We start from the raw sequence: 12,370 nt of genomic DNA on the forward strand, positions 1-12,370 counted from the left end.
GTATATGGGTAAGATAGTCTAGCTAGCTACATTTTCAGATATTATACATTTCTAATTTAGCCAGAAAGTCATTTATTTCAATTAAAGCTTACTGTTAGCTAGCTAGCTAGCTAACGTTAGCTGGCTGGCTCGCTAGCTAACGTTACGTGTATGATCTGTGTTGTAATATTATTGATATCTCAGAGCCATTTGCATTGCTAGTTATAGCCTAATGTTAGCTATCTAGCTAACAATGAACCTGGTTGGTTAGCTACCTGCAGATTCATGCAGGGTAGTAACGTTATATGTTGGAATTGTGGTTAATTGTTTAGCAAGCTAGCTAGCTACATGTCTAAAAGACTCACTTATGCAAGTAACCACTTTACTACACCTGTGTCCTGTGCATGTGACACATATGTAGACTTTATTTGATATAATATGTGTTTACCAGAGACGGTAATGTGAAGAACATGACCTGCACCAAAGTCAAATTAGGATATAAAGTTAGGCCAACGAGACAGTGTCCAAGTTCTAAAATCCTCCAGTAGAATGCCCTGCTTTTATTTCGTCACACTCACAACCGTAAGTTATTTTCTGTAATTGGCTTGCAATTAACTTGTAAATAATATTATTGTTGTGAGTTTATTTTCCTGTAATAATGAAGACAAATGAGCTAAATTGAAGAAGTTGTAACCTATATGATTTGGTCATTATTTGAACTGGCTAGCCAGCCAACTTAACATTAGCTAGCTAGATAACTAAATAGAAACTAATCAAAATATTGTTTAGAAAGTTGCTTTTAGTTGCCTGGTTTACTAGATTGACATATACTAAATCCATTTTTAAATGTTTGGGTTTATTGGTGTTAAAATACACTAGTTATGCTATTTTGGACCCGCAAAACACCAGTCTCAACACCAACAGTATAGAGGCAACTCAGGGATGGTGGCCTTCTAGGCAGAGTTCCTCTGTCCAGTGTCTGTGTTCTTTTGCCCATCTTAATCTTTTATTTTTATTGGCCAGTCTGAAAGATATGACTTTTTCTTTGCAAGTCTGCCTAGAAGGCCTGCATCCCTGTGTTGCCTCTTCACTGTTGACATTGAGACTGGTATTTTGCAGGCACTAGTTAATGAAGCTGCCAGTCTGTTTCTCAAACTAGACACTCTAATGTACTTGTCCTCTTGCTCAGTTGTGCACCGGGGCCTCCCACTGCTCTTTCTATTCTGGTTAGAGCCAACTTGCGCTGTTCTGTGAAGGGAGTAGTACACAGCGTTGTATGAGATCTTCAGTTTCTTGGCAATTTCTTGCATGGAATAGCCTTCATTTCTCAGAACAAGAATAGTCTGACGAGTTTCAGAAGAAAGCTCTTTGTTTCTGGCCATTTTGAGCCTGTAATCGAACTCACAAATGCTGATGCTCCAGATACTCAACTAGTCTAAAGAAGGCCAGTTTTATTGCTTCTTTAATCAGAACAACAGTTTTCAGCTGTGCTAACATAATTGCAAAAGGGTTTTCTAATGATCAATTAGCCTTTTAAAACGATAAACTTGGATTAGCTAACACAATGTGCCATTGGAACACAGGAGTGATGGTTGATGATAATGGGCCTCTGTACGCCTACGTAAATATTCCATTAAAAATCGGCCTTTTCCAGCTACAATAGTCATTTACAACATTAACAATGTCTACACTGTATTTCCAATCAAATTTGATGTTATTTTAATGGCCATTTTCATTTGCTTTTCTTTAAAAAACAAGGACATTTCTAAGTGACCCCCAAACTTTTGAACGGTAGTGTATATTATAAAATACAATCATAGTTTGTGATAAATCAGCCCAACTTTCTTTAACCCCCATAAAAAAAACAGATAAATACATTAACTACAGTACATCTCAATGTAACATGTTTTACCCTTTACAGTACAAAACTACAATCCATATCACTTTATGCATATCAGTCTTATATTGAGATGTGAAGGGAAATGCTTCACATTTTCGAGAACAAGAGTTAGGGCATGTCAATATAGCCGTTGTGGATTACACTCTGGGAGATTAAATCCACTATAAAAGTAAGTGCAACCAATTGGTCTTCATCCATATATAAGCCAATGGAACCCAAACAGTCTTCATAGAATAGGGCAGAGATTTCGCTCACAATGCTACATGACAGACAACATAATATGATTGCAATGGTGAACGTCATACAATGACTAAACAGAGAATTATGATTCATGAAAGGGTAGTGAATGAAAGGAAGAATAATTCTTATAGTATCTTACAAGACTGTAGCAGTATCACCCGGGCCCTTTTCAACAGATTGGAGTGTAGATTATGAACAGTAATCCTCTCATGATTAAAACCATATTAGATTCACTCTGACAAAGGAGTGATAAAAAAAAGTGCCCCTTGATTATGGGACTACAAGGAATGCATTTTTGTGTACAGTACACCAAAGCAATGTGTGTAGGCCCTACATCACAAGTGTTATGTCCCAATAGCCTACATAGAGCTTTTCAGAATAGTTCCCTACAATATGCTAGCTATTGGCTCTGCTGAATAACAGAATGCTATGGAATAGCCTACACTCCCCAAGATGCAAAGCTAATAAACTTCCACGGGACAGAGAACCCATTTAACAACGATAATATTATTGGAAACATTCACAATGCCTCCCATATTGCACAATTGTAAGCGCTTCAATACACCAACTAAATGCATTACTCCTACAATATGTATTTTTGGCTCAACTGTTTGTGGACAAGGCACACATTTGGTACAAGGCACAGTGTGCACAGGACTGTATAGTGAAAGGATCTTGCTTTGGAGGCATTATTGGAGATAATGCTGATTTGACAGATGGTCAAAGTTTTGATCTCTCTCTCTACAAGGCCCAAAAGGTCAATGGCACCGCCTCAACAGTGTGTCAATAGGACTTCACATTTCTCTGCTTTAAAAATGTCACGTCCCTCTATTCACACACACGCACACAAACACACACACACACACGTTTGTTTTAATATCCTTGCGGGTACCATAAAATAGATTTCCATTGAAAATTATATTTTCCCTAACCCTAACTCTTAACCCTAACCTTAATTCTAACCCTAATTGTAACTCTAACCCTAAACCCAACCCCTAAGCCTAAAATAGCCTTTTTCCTTGTGTTGATCGGCGAAATGTCCCCCCTTATCCCAATTTGCCTTGTTTTACTATCCTTGTTTAACTTCTTGTCCCCACAAGGATGGTCAAACCAAAAACACACACAAACACCATCTACACACATAATCGACTTTGATGGCTTCGCCTCCTCTGTCTCTCTCCTCCGCAGAGCAGTGATGTGGCCTCTACAGCCTTCTGCCTGTCTGTCTGGTTCTACTCCACTGTGACAGACTTGGCCAGGTTCCTGGGACAGTCCACCTACAACCAGAGGAAAGAGAGAGACAGCCATTAAACCAGCTCAAAACTGAGGAGTAAAGGAAACAACACAAGACTAGATAAAACATACAGCATAGTTGATTTTGTGAGTGACGGTAGATTTGAATGCTTGTTGTAATGAAATCTAAATAAAATCAAGAGTAAATACTGGGAATGAAAAGGTACAGTAGTGGATGTCTGTGAGCAAAGGAAAATATTGCATTAAGACAAGGTAGGTTGCAGTGGTAGACTCACGTCGTATCCTCGCAGCACGGCCAGATGAAAGGACAAGAGTTGCAGAGGGATGACACTGAGGATGCCCTGGAGACAGTCCACTGTCTGAGGCAGCTCAATGGTCTTATATGCATTCTTAGACACCTCTGGGTCATCCTGGCAACACAGGATAATCGGCCGCCCCTGAGGGCGAAAGAGATTATTCAAGGCTTTTGATAGTACAGGCTGTGTCTGCGCCTGTGGTTGTGTGTATGTTTGTCTTGGTGCAATTCCATGGTAACAGAATGATGCTGAGACTCCGATGTTTCACTTTAAAAGTATGATAAATAAAAAAACATTTGATTGCAAAGTTAAACCATACAACTATGCACAATGACTACTTTTAACAATTTCCACAGACAATTTGACAAAAACACATTTACTCGAAGAACAGTGCAGATGTAACGTTTGGTAACAGAATGAAGGTCAAATCTCCCTCAGTTCTTTATGTGACCACATTTTCCAAAAACCTTGTGTTGTGAAAAAATATATTTTGGTGGTTGAACTTCAGTAAGTGAAGAATATTAACACACGGTAACATAATGATGGTAACAGAATGACATCTTGGGTCCCTGATCTGTTCTATACAGAAATGCATAATAATGAATGTCCCAATGTTTTTCTAGAAAGGTAGAACATTTTCTATCCTCTTTTGCATGTTTGGGTATTTTTCTACACACTGGCTATTATTCGAATGAGCTCCATCCTCAAACAAGACCACATTTGGTTGGTCCAGACCGGAACAAATCTGTACCAATCATAGACGTCTATGTTTCACAAGTTTTTACATCACAGTACAGCAAAGCACAACAAAGTAGAGTACTGTACTTATTATACAGTATAGTTCAATACAGTAGAGTACAGTAGAGTATAGTTCTATACAGTAAAGTACAGTGCAATAGTCAATTATTGTCATCTACGCCAGTGTGCTGTACTGTACTTTACTGTACTAAACTTGATTATAATCTACAGTAGAGTACTGTATTGTACTGACCTACAATCTAATCTATTTTCCTTTACCGATTTGGCAACAGAATGAAGCGTTTTAATCACTTAATAAATCATAAACAAATTGTTAGCAGTAAAAACACTAATTGGCAAGTTAACCTTCACTTGTTACTTCTGTGAACTTTCATTATCCTCCGTCATGAGAGAAATTGGAAAATATCTTCAAGATATGTGGGTTTTTGTAAAATAATTATAAGACACTAGGCAATATTTCTTAAACTTACAGAAGGCAAATCATTTCAACAAAACAAAATATAAATGCTGATATTAGTTGGCTGGGGTCTTTACTTCAGCATTATTGTGTTTTGATGCATTTCTAATACCTTTTTAAGACGTTTTCTAAGGCCCCTTTTCCATCTGTTTGACCAGAAATCAAAGCCTTTGCCTTTCCCATATTTTTATGATGGAAAAAGGTTGAAAACAATGTACATACAGTGGGGAGAACAAGTATTCGTTACACTGCCGATTTTGCAGGTTTTCCTACTTACAAAGCATGTAGAGGTCTGTAATTTTTATCATAGGTACACTTCAACTGTGAGAGACAGAATCTAAAACAAAAATCCAGAAAATCACATTGTATGATTTTAAAGTAATTAATTTGCATTTTATTGCATGACATAAGTATTTGATACATCAGAAAAGCAGAACTTAATATTTGGTACAGAAACCTTTGTTTGCAATTACAGAGATCATACGTTTCCTGTAGTTCTTGACCAGGTTTGCACACACTGCAGCAGAGATTTTGGCCCACTCCTCCATACAGACCTTCTCCAGATCCTTCAGGTTTTGGGGCTGTCGCTGGGCAATACGGACTTTCAGCTCCCTCCAAAGATGTTCTATTGGGTTCAGGTCTGGAGACAGGCTAGGCCACTCCAGGACCTTGAGATGCTTCATACGGAGCCACTCCTTAGTTGCCCTGGCTGTGTGTTTCGGGTCATTGTCAAGCTGGAAGACCCAGCCACGACCTATCTTCAATGCTCTTACTGAGGGAAGGAGGTTGTTGGCCAAGATCTCGTGATACATGGGCCCCATCCAGCCTCCCCTCAATACGGTGCAGTCGTCCTGTCCCCTTTGCAGAAAAGCATCTCCAAAGAATGATGTTTTCACCTCTATGCTTCACGGTTGGGATGGTGTTCTTGGGGTTGTACTCATCCTTCTTCTTCCTCCAAACACGGGGAGTGGAGTTTAGACCAAAATTCCTCCTCTGGATCATCCAGATGGTCATTGGCAAACTTCAGGCGGGCCTGGACATGCGCTGGCTTGAGCAGGGGGACCTTGCGTGCACTGCAGGATTTTAATCCATGACGGCGTAGTGTGTTACTAATGGTTTTCTTTGAGACTGTGGTCCCAGCTCTCTTCAGGTCATTGACCAGGTCCTGCCGTGTAGTTTTGGGCTGATTCCTCACCTTCCTCATGATCATTGATGCCCCACGAGGTAAGATCTCACATGGAGCCCCAGACCGAGGGTGATTGACCGTCATCTTGAACTTCTTCAATTTTCTAATAATTGCGCCAACAGTTGTTACCTTCTCACCAATCTGCTTGCCTATTGTCCTGTAGCCCATCCCAGCCTTGTGCAGTTCTACAATTGTATCCCTGATGTCCTTACACAGCTCTCTGGTCTTGGCCATTGTGGAGAGGTTGGAGTCTGTTTGATTGAGTGTGTGGACAGGTGTCTTTTATACAGGTAACGAGTTCAAACAGGTGCAGTTAATACAGGTAATGAGTGGAGAACAGCAGGGCTTCTTAAAGAAAAACTAACAGGTCTGTGAGAGCAGGAATTCTTACTGGTCGGTAGGTGATCAAATACTTATGTCATGCAATAAAATGCAAATTAATTACTTAAAAATCATACAATGTGATTTTCTGGATTTTTGTTTTAGATTCCGTCTCTCACAGTTGAAGTGTACCTATGATAAAAATTACAGACATCTACATGCTTTGTAAGTAGGAAAACCTGCAAAATCAGCAGGGTATCAAATACTTGTTCTCCCCACTGTATGCCTTATTTATTGGGGGTGGCAGGTAGCCTAGTGGTTAGACAGTTGGGCCAGTAACTGAAAGGTTGCTAGATCAAATCGCTGAGCTGACAAGGGTAAAAATCTGTTGTTCTGCCCCTGAACAAGGCAGTTAACCCACTGTTCCTAGCCGTCATTGAAAATAAGAATTTGTTCTTAACTGACTTGCCTAGTTAAATAAAGGTTCCATTTAAAAAAAAATCAGGAATTAAAAAAAATAGATGCTTAAATTTGACACCAAATGTGATGTGCTCCTATGAACTTTACATGTTAGTACTCATGGGACATTTTACATCAAAATGTCCCTACTGAGCAAGTTTTAGTTGTGGGTGTGTGTATCTGAATAAGGTTGCATTGATAGACAGGCAGCCAAATTCGGATAATTGGTCTCCAGCGCTGAAAAAAATCTGATGTAAAAAGATCTGATGTGATTGGTCAAAAGATCAATTAATTTGGCTGTCTTTCTAAATGCAGCCTGTGTGAGTGAGTAATGTAACGTACCGATCTGGCTGTGACTTGCTGCAGTGCGTTCTGACACTTGGTGTAGCAGGCGTCTCTCATGATGATCATGATGACCGGCATGTGCTTGTCAATCAGAGCCAGAGGACCGTGCTTCAGCTCCCCAGCCAAGATGCCCTCTGAATGCATGTAGGGGATTTCCTTGATTTTCTGTATGGGAGGAATCAATCAGTTAAATGACATAATAATCAGTATTATCATGTCAGAGTGTGCATATATATAGAGGTTTAATGGTATATAAAGAAGCGGAAAAGAGGAGAAAATGCCAAACATTGCCCCTAGATGGACGCTGACCTCAGGTCAGTTTTTCATGGTTCCTATAACGGTTGAGGGTTAGTATTTAGGGTGGGTGAGCTAATGCTAGATCTGTTCTCACCAGTGCCCCCTCTAGACAGGTAGCGTAGTTGAAGCCTCGGCCCATGACCAGCAAAGACCTCTGCTCATATAGCTCATCTGCTATTGACTTGATGTTCTTATCCAGAGTCAACACCTTCTTGATCAACTCTGAGAGAGGGAGGGGAGGAGAGGAATAGGGGGTGAAAAAGTTTAGTAAGGTTTAGTAAAAACAACAAAGTGGTGTTTTTGTTGGTGAGATCAGGCAGTTTATTGGTTAAAGTGTGTTAGTCATAGTGATATCATGTTGGTTACAGTGAGAAGGTGATAATGGGTTAAACATTATCATAGTGGGTGTTGTGGTTTATAGACTCACCTGGGAGTATCCTGAGTCCATTGATGATCTCCAGCCTCCTTGTCTGCAGGGAGATCCTGTCCTCACTCATCATCAGACCAAACATGATGAGAGCCACAAACTGGCTGGTGTAGGCCTTGGTACTGGCCACACCGATCTCTGGACCAGCATTGATGTGCACCCCGCAGTCTGTGTCTCTGGAGATGGAGGAGCCCACTGTGTTGGTGACCCCCACCGTCAGAGCACCTCTATCCTTACAGTACCTCAGAGCCATCAGGGTGTCTGCTGTCTCACCTGAGGGGAGGAAGGCGCAGAGGACAGAGGCAACTTAGCATTCATACAAACACTAGAATTCTTCCCAATCCAACAGATTATAGTCTCTGTACTAGCATCTTGTATCGGAGTCTCCACAGTTTCCACCATAGAGAGTGAAATAACAAAAACACTAGCGTTTTATGAAACAGCAGTCTACCCACCAACGCAGTATGGCATTACCTGATTGGCTGATGTAGAAGCAGACGTCGTCTCTGAAGACGGGCGTGTTGCGATCTAGGAAGTCGCTAGCCAGCTCCACCATGACAGGAAGCTCAGTCAGCTCCTCCAGAGCTTGTCTGGTCTGAGAGGTGAAGGGGAGAGGGGAAGAGAGGTCATCACCATCATCTTTCCTTTCTCCTTCTCAATCGCACTTCTGGTTGGTTCACTTACAGCCACGGCAGCATGGAAGCTGGTTCCACAGCCAATCATGATGAGGCGTCTGCAGCGTTTGATCTCCTTCAGGTGGTCCTTCAATCCCCCCAGGATCACTGGACAAGATAGGACAGAAGAGAGGAGACCATCAGCATTAGCATATAGAGGTGAGAGGTGAGAGGGATATTGTTCAGATATTTAGGGGTTTTATGTGAATATGTTGGGATTGCGTTGACAATGTTTTTATTTGTCCAAAGCTGTTTATTCTACCTTTTTTCTTTAACTATTAATTATAAATGTTTAAAAACATGATAAAAAATAAATAAATTGTGTTTTGATATCTGAGGCTCGGGAATAGGGGGTCACATAGTAAGTGGGTGTTTGTATTGGTTTATAAATATATGTTTTGCAGTTGTGGCACGTCTCCAGTCTTACAGCACAGTAGGCCTATACTTCCACATAGTAACTGTTAATTATTGTCGCGTAGGCTTCGGTTGAAGCTCAATGTTAAATTAAAATGTCCCTATCATCATATCTAATCCAACATGATACCAAAGTCGATGAAAATGGTGAAGGGGAGAGTGCAAATCACCTTGATTGGCGGCACACAACACATTCCCTGTCGCTCGTCATGAACCGTCAGGCAGTTACCGAGAACCGCATACCGGATTTTGAACAGGATCGATAGCATTAGGAAACAATATGATTTGCTGCCCCGACCTAGCTCAATGTCTAGGCGTCGGATAAGAACAAGACCACAGGTCCATAACGTGACCATTACACTTGCTACATTTCTGACTGAATAAGTTTGCAAGGGCAACCGTTTGGATGACATTTAGAAGTTATTGCTCTCATGTGCCAAAAGAGAACAAACGAGGTGCTACCTTTTTGGCTGTGCTAAGACCTTCAAAAGTCAACCGGAGTTAAAACGTTGATTTGAATGGGAAGTCATTTTAAAATGTAAGACTGTCCCAATCTAGTTAGTTCAAAACTGATTTTAGATGGCAACAGTCAGCAGACCAGGGTTTAAACCAGCAACCCTTGAAGTTATGCAAGCACACCACCTATGCCACTAAGGTCCAGACATTTTGCCAGAGGCCGCATTACAGGTTAGAACAGCATTGCCAATGACAGCATTGGCCTGAAGCCGAAAAAAAGAGGACATTTGTGAGCACCACAATGCCTAGTTCAACCATGCTCTACTAAGGTTTTCCAGCACAAAGCTTTGACCTACTAGACTAACTATTTTGGTTTATTGTACTAAAAACAATGTATAGGCATGTTGCCTGGGATTCAAACCTTCTCAAACAGCCTAATTTACTCTTCAGTGGGATTATGGACTTTACAGTGACCTGCTATTAAAATAATGTGTGTGTACGTATATAAATACACATACTGTGTACATACACACAGTGTATGTACACACACACACAGTACATACACAGTGTATTTATACACATACTGCTCAAAAAAATAAAGGGAACACTAAAATAACACATCCTAGATCTGAATGAATGAAATATTCTTATGAAATACTTTTTTCTTTACATAGTTGAATGTGCTGACAACAAAATCACACAAAAATGATCAATGGAAATCAAATTTATCAACCCATGGAGGTCTGGATTTGGAGTCACACTCAAAATTAAAGTGGAAAACCACACTACAGGCTGATCCAACTTTGATGTAATGTCCTTAAAACAAGTCAAAATGAGGCTCAGTAGTGTGTGTGGCCTCCACGTGCCTGTATGACCTCCCTACAACGCCTGGGAATGCTCCTGATGACAGTCTGTGGTGCAACGTGGCGTTGGTGGATGGAGCGAGACATGATGTCCCAGATGTGCTCAATTGGATTCAGGTCTGGGGAACGGGCGGGCCAGTCCATAGCATCAATGCCTTCCTCTTGCAGGAACTGATGACACACTCCAGCCACATGAGGTCTAGCATGGTCTTGCATTAGGAGGAACCCAGGGCCAACCGCACCAGCATATGGTCTCACAAGAGGTCTGAGGATCTCATCTCGGTACCTAATGGCAGTCAGGCTACCTCTGGCAGGCACATAGAGGGCTGTGCGGCCCCCCAAATAAATGCCACCCCACACCATGACTGACCCACCGCCAAACCGGTCATGCTGGAGGATGTTGCAGGCAGCAGAACGTTCTCCACGGCATCTCCAGACTCTGTCACGTCTGTCACATGTGCTCAGTGTGAACCTGCTTTCATCTGTGAAGAGCACAGGGCGCCAGTGGCGAATTTGCCAATCTTGGTGTTCTCTGGCAAATGCCAAACGTCCTTCACGATGTTGGGCTGTAAGCACAACCCCCACCTGTGGACGTCGGGCCCTCATACCACCCTCATGGAGTCCGTTTCTGACCGTTTGAGCAGACACATGCACATTTGTGGCCTGCTGGAGGTCATTTTGCAGGGCTCTGGCAGTGCTCCTCCTGCTCCTCCTTGCACAAAGGAGGAGGTAGCGGTCCTGCTGTTGGATTGTTGCCCTACTACGGCCTCCTCCACGTCTCTACTGGCCTGTCTCCTGGTAGCGCCTCCATGCTCTGGACACTACGCTATATATAGTGCCTTACGAAAGTATTCGGCCCCCTTGAACTTTACGACCTTTTGCCATATTTCAAGCTTCAAACATAAAGATATAAAACTGTATTTTTTTGTGAAGAATCAACAACAAGTGGGACACAATCATGAAGTGGAACGACATTTATTGGATATTTCAAACTTTTTTAACAAATCAAAAACTGAAAAATTGGGCGTGCAAAATTATTCAGCCCCTTTACTTTCAGTGCAGCAAACTCTCTCCAGAAGTTCAGTGAGGATCTCTGAATGATCCAATGTTGACCTAAATGACTAATGACGATAAATACAATCCACCTGTGTGTAATCAAGTCTCCGTATAAATGCACCTGCACTGTGATAGTCTCAGGTCCGTTAAAAGCGCAGAGAGCATCATGAAGAACAAGGAACACACCAGGCAGGTCCAAGATACTGTTGTGAAGAAGTTTAAAGCCGGATTTGGATACAAAAATATTTCCCAAGCTTTAAACATCCCAAGGAGCACTGTGCAAGCGATAATATTGAAATGGAAGGAGTATCAGACCACTGCAAATCTACCAAGACCTGGCCGTCCCTCTAAACTTTCAGCTCATACAAGGAGAAGACTGATCAGAGATGCAGCCAAGAGGCCCATGATCACTCTGGATGAACTGCAGAGATCTACAACTGAGGTGGGAGACTCTGTCCATAGGACAACAATCAGTTGTATATTGCACAAATCTGTCCTTTATGGAAGAGTGGCAAGAAGAAAGCCATTTCTTAAAGATATCCATAAAAAGTGTCGTTTAAAGTTTGCCACAAGCCACCTGGGAGACACACCAAACATGTGGAAGAAGGTGCTCTGGTCAGATGAAACCAAAATTTAACTTTTTGGCAACAATGCAAAACGTTATGTTTGGCGTAAAAGCAACACAGCTGAACACACCATCCCCACTGTCAAACATGGTGGTGGCAGCATCATGGTTTGGGTCTGCTTTTATTCAGCAGGGACAGGGAAGATGGTTAAAATTGATGGGAAGATGGATGGAGCCAAATACAGGACCATTCTGGAAGAAAACCTGATGGAGTCTGCAAAAGACCTGAGACTGGGACGGAGATTTGTCTTCCAACAAGACAATGATCCAAAACATAAAGCAAAATCTACAATGGAATGGTTCAAAAATAAACATATCCAGGTGTTAGAATGGCCAAGTCAAAGTCCAGACCTGAATCCAAT

At 41.6% G+C, this 12,370-nt stretch overlaps 1 protein-coding gene across 5 annotated transcripts in view; it reads right to left on the reverse strand.

The window, feature by feature from the left end:
• Positions 1–1,674: 1,674 nt before the first annotated feature.
• LOC110488607 (glutamine--fructose-6-phosphate aminotransferase [isomerizing] 2) overlaps positions 1,675–12,370 on the reverse strand; it is a 42,656-nt gene continuing 31,960 nt past the window's right edge. For 3 of the 5 annotated variants that reach the window (XM_021560880.3, XM_036942737.2, XM_090198196.1), the window contains 7 exons: positions 8,605–8,702; positions 8,395–8,515; positions 7,921–8,193; positions 7,588–7,715; positions 7,194–7,361; positions 3,649–3,810; positions 1,675–3,396 (listed from right to left, as the gene is read on the reverse strand). In XM_021560880.3, the coding sequence (XP_021416555.1) occupies positions 3,352–3,396; positions 3,649–3,810; positions 7,194–7,361; positions 7,588–7,715; positions 7,921–8,193; positions 8,395–8,515; positions 8,605–8,702 (995 nt within the window). In that variant the 3' untranslated portion in view covers positions 1,675–3,351. The remainder of the gene's footprint in view (positions 3,397–3,648; positions 3,811–7,193; positions 7,362–7,587; positions 7,716–7,920; positions 8,194–8,394; positions 8,516–8,604; positions 8,703–12,370) is intronic. The other 2 variants (XM_090198195.1, XM_036942738.2) reach the window with 1 other exon arrangement.

Source organism: Oncorhynchus mykiss, chromosome 14 (assembly GCF_057628025.1).
Source record: "Oncorhynchus mykiss isolate SJ-2025 chromosome 14, ASM5762802v1, whole genome shotgun sequence".
NCBI lineage: Eukaryota > Metazoa > Chordata > Actinopteri > Salmoniformes > Salmonidae > Oncorhynchus > Oncorhynchus mykiss.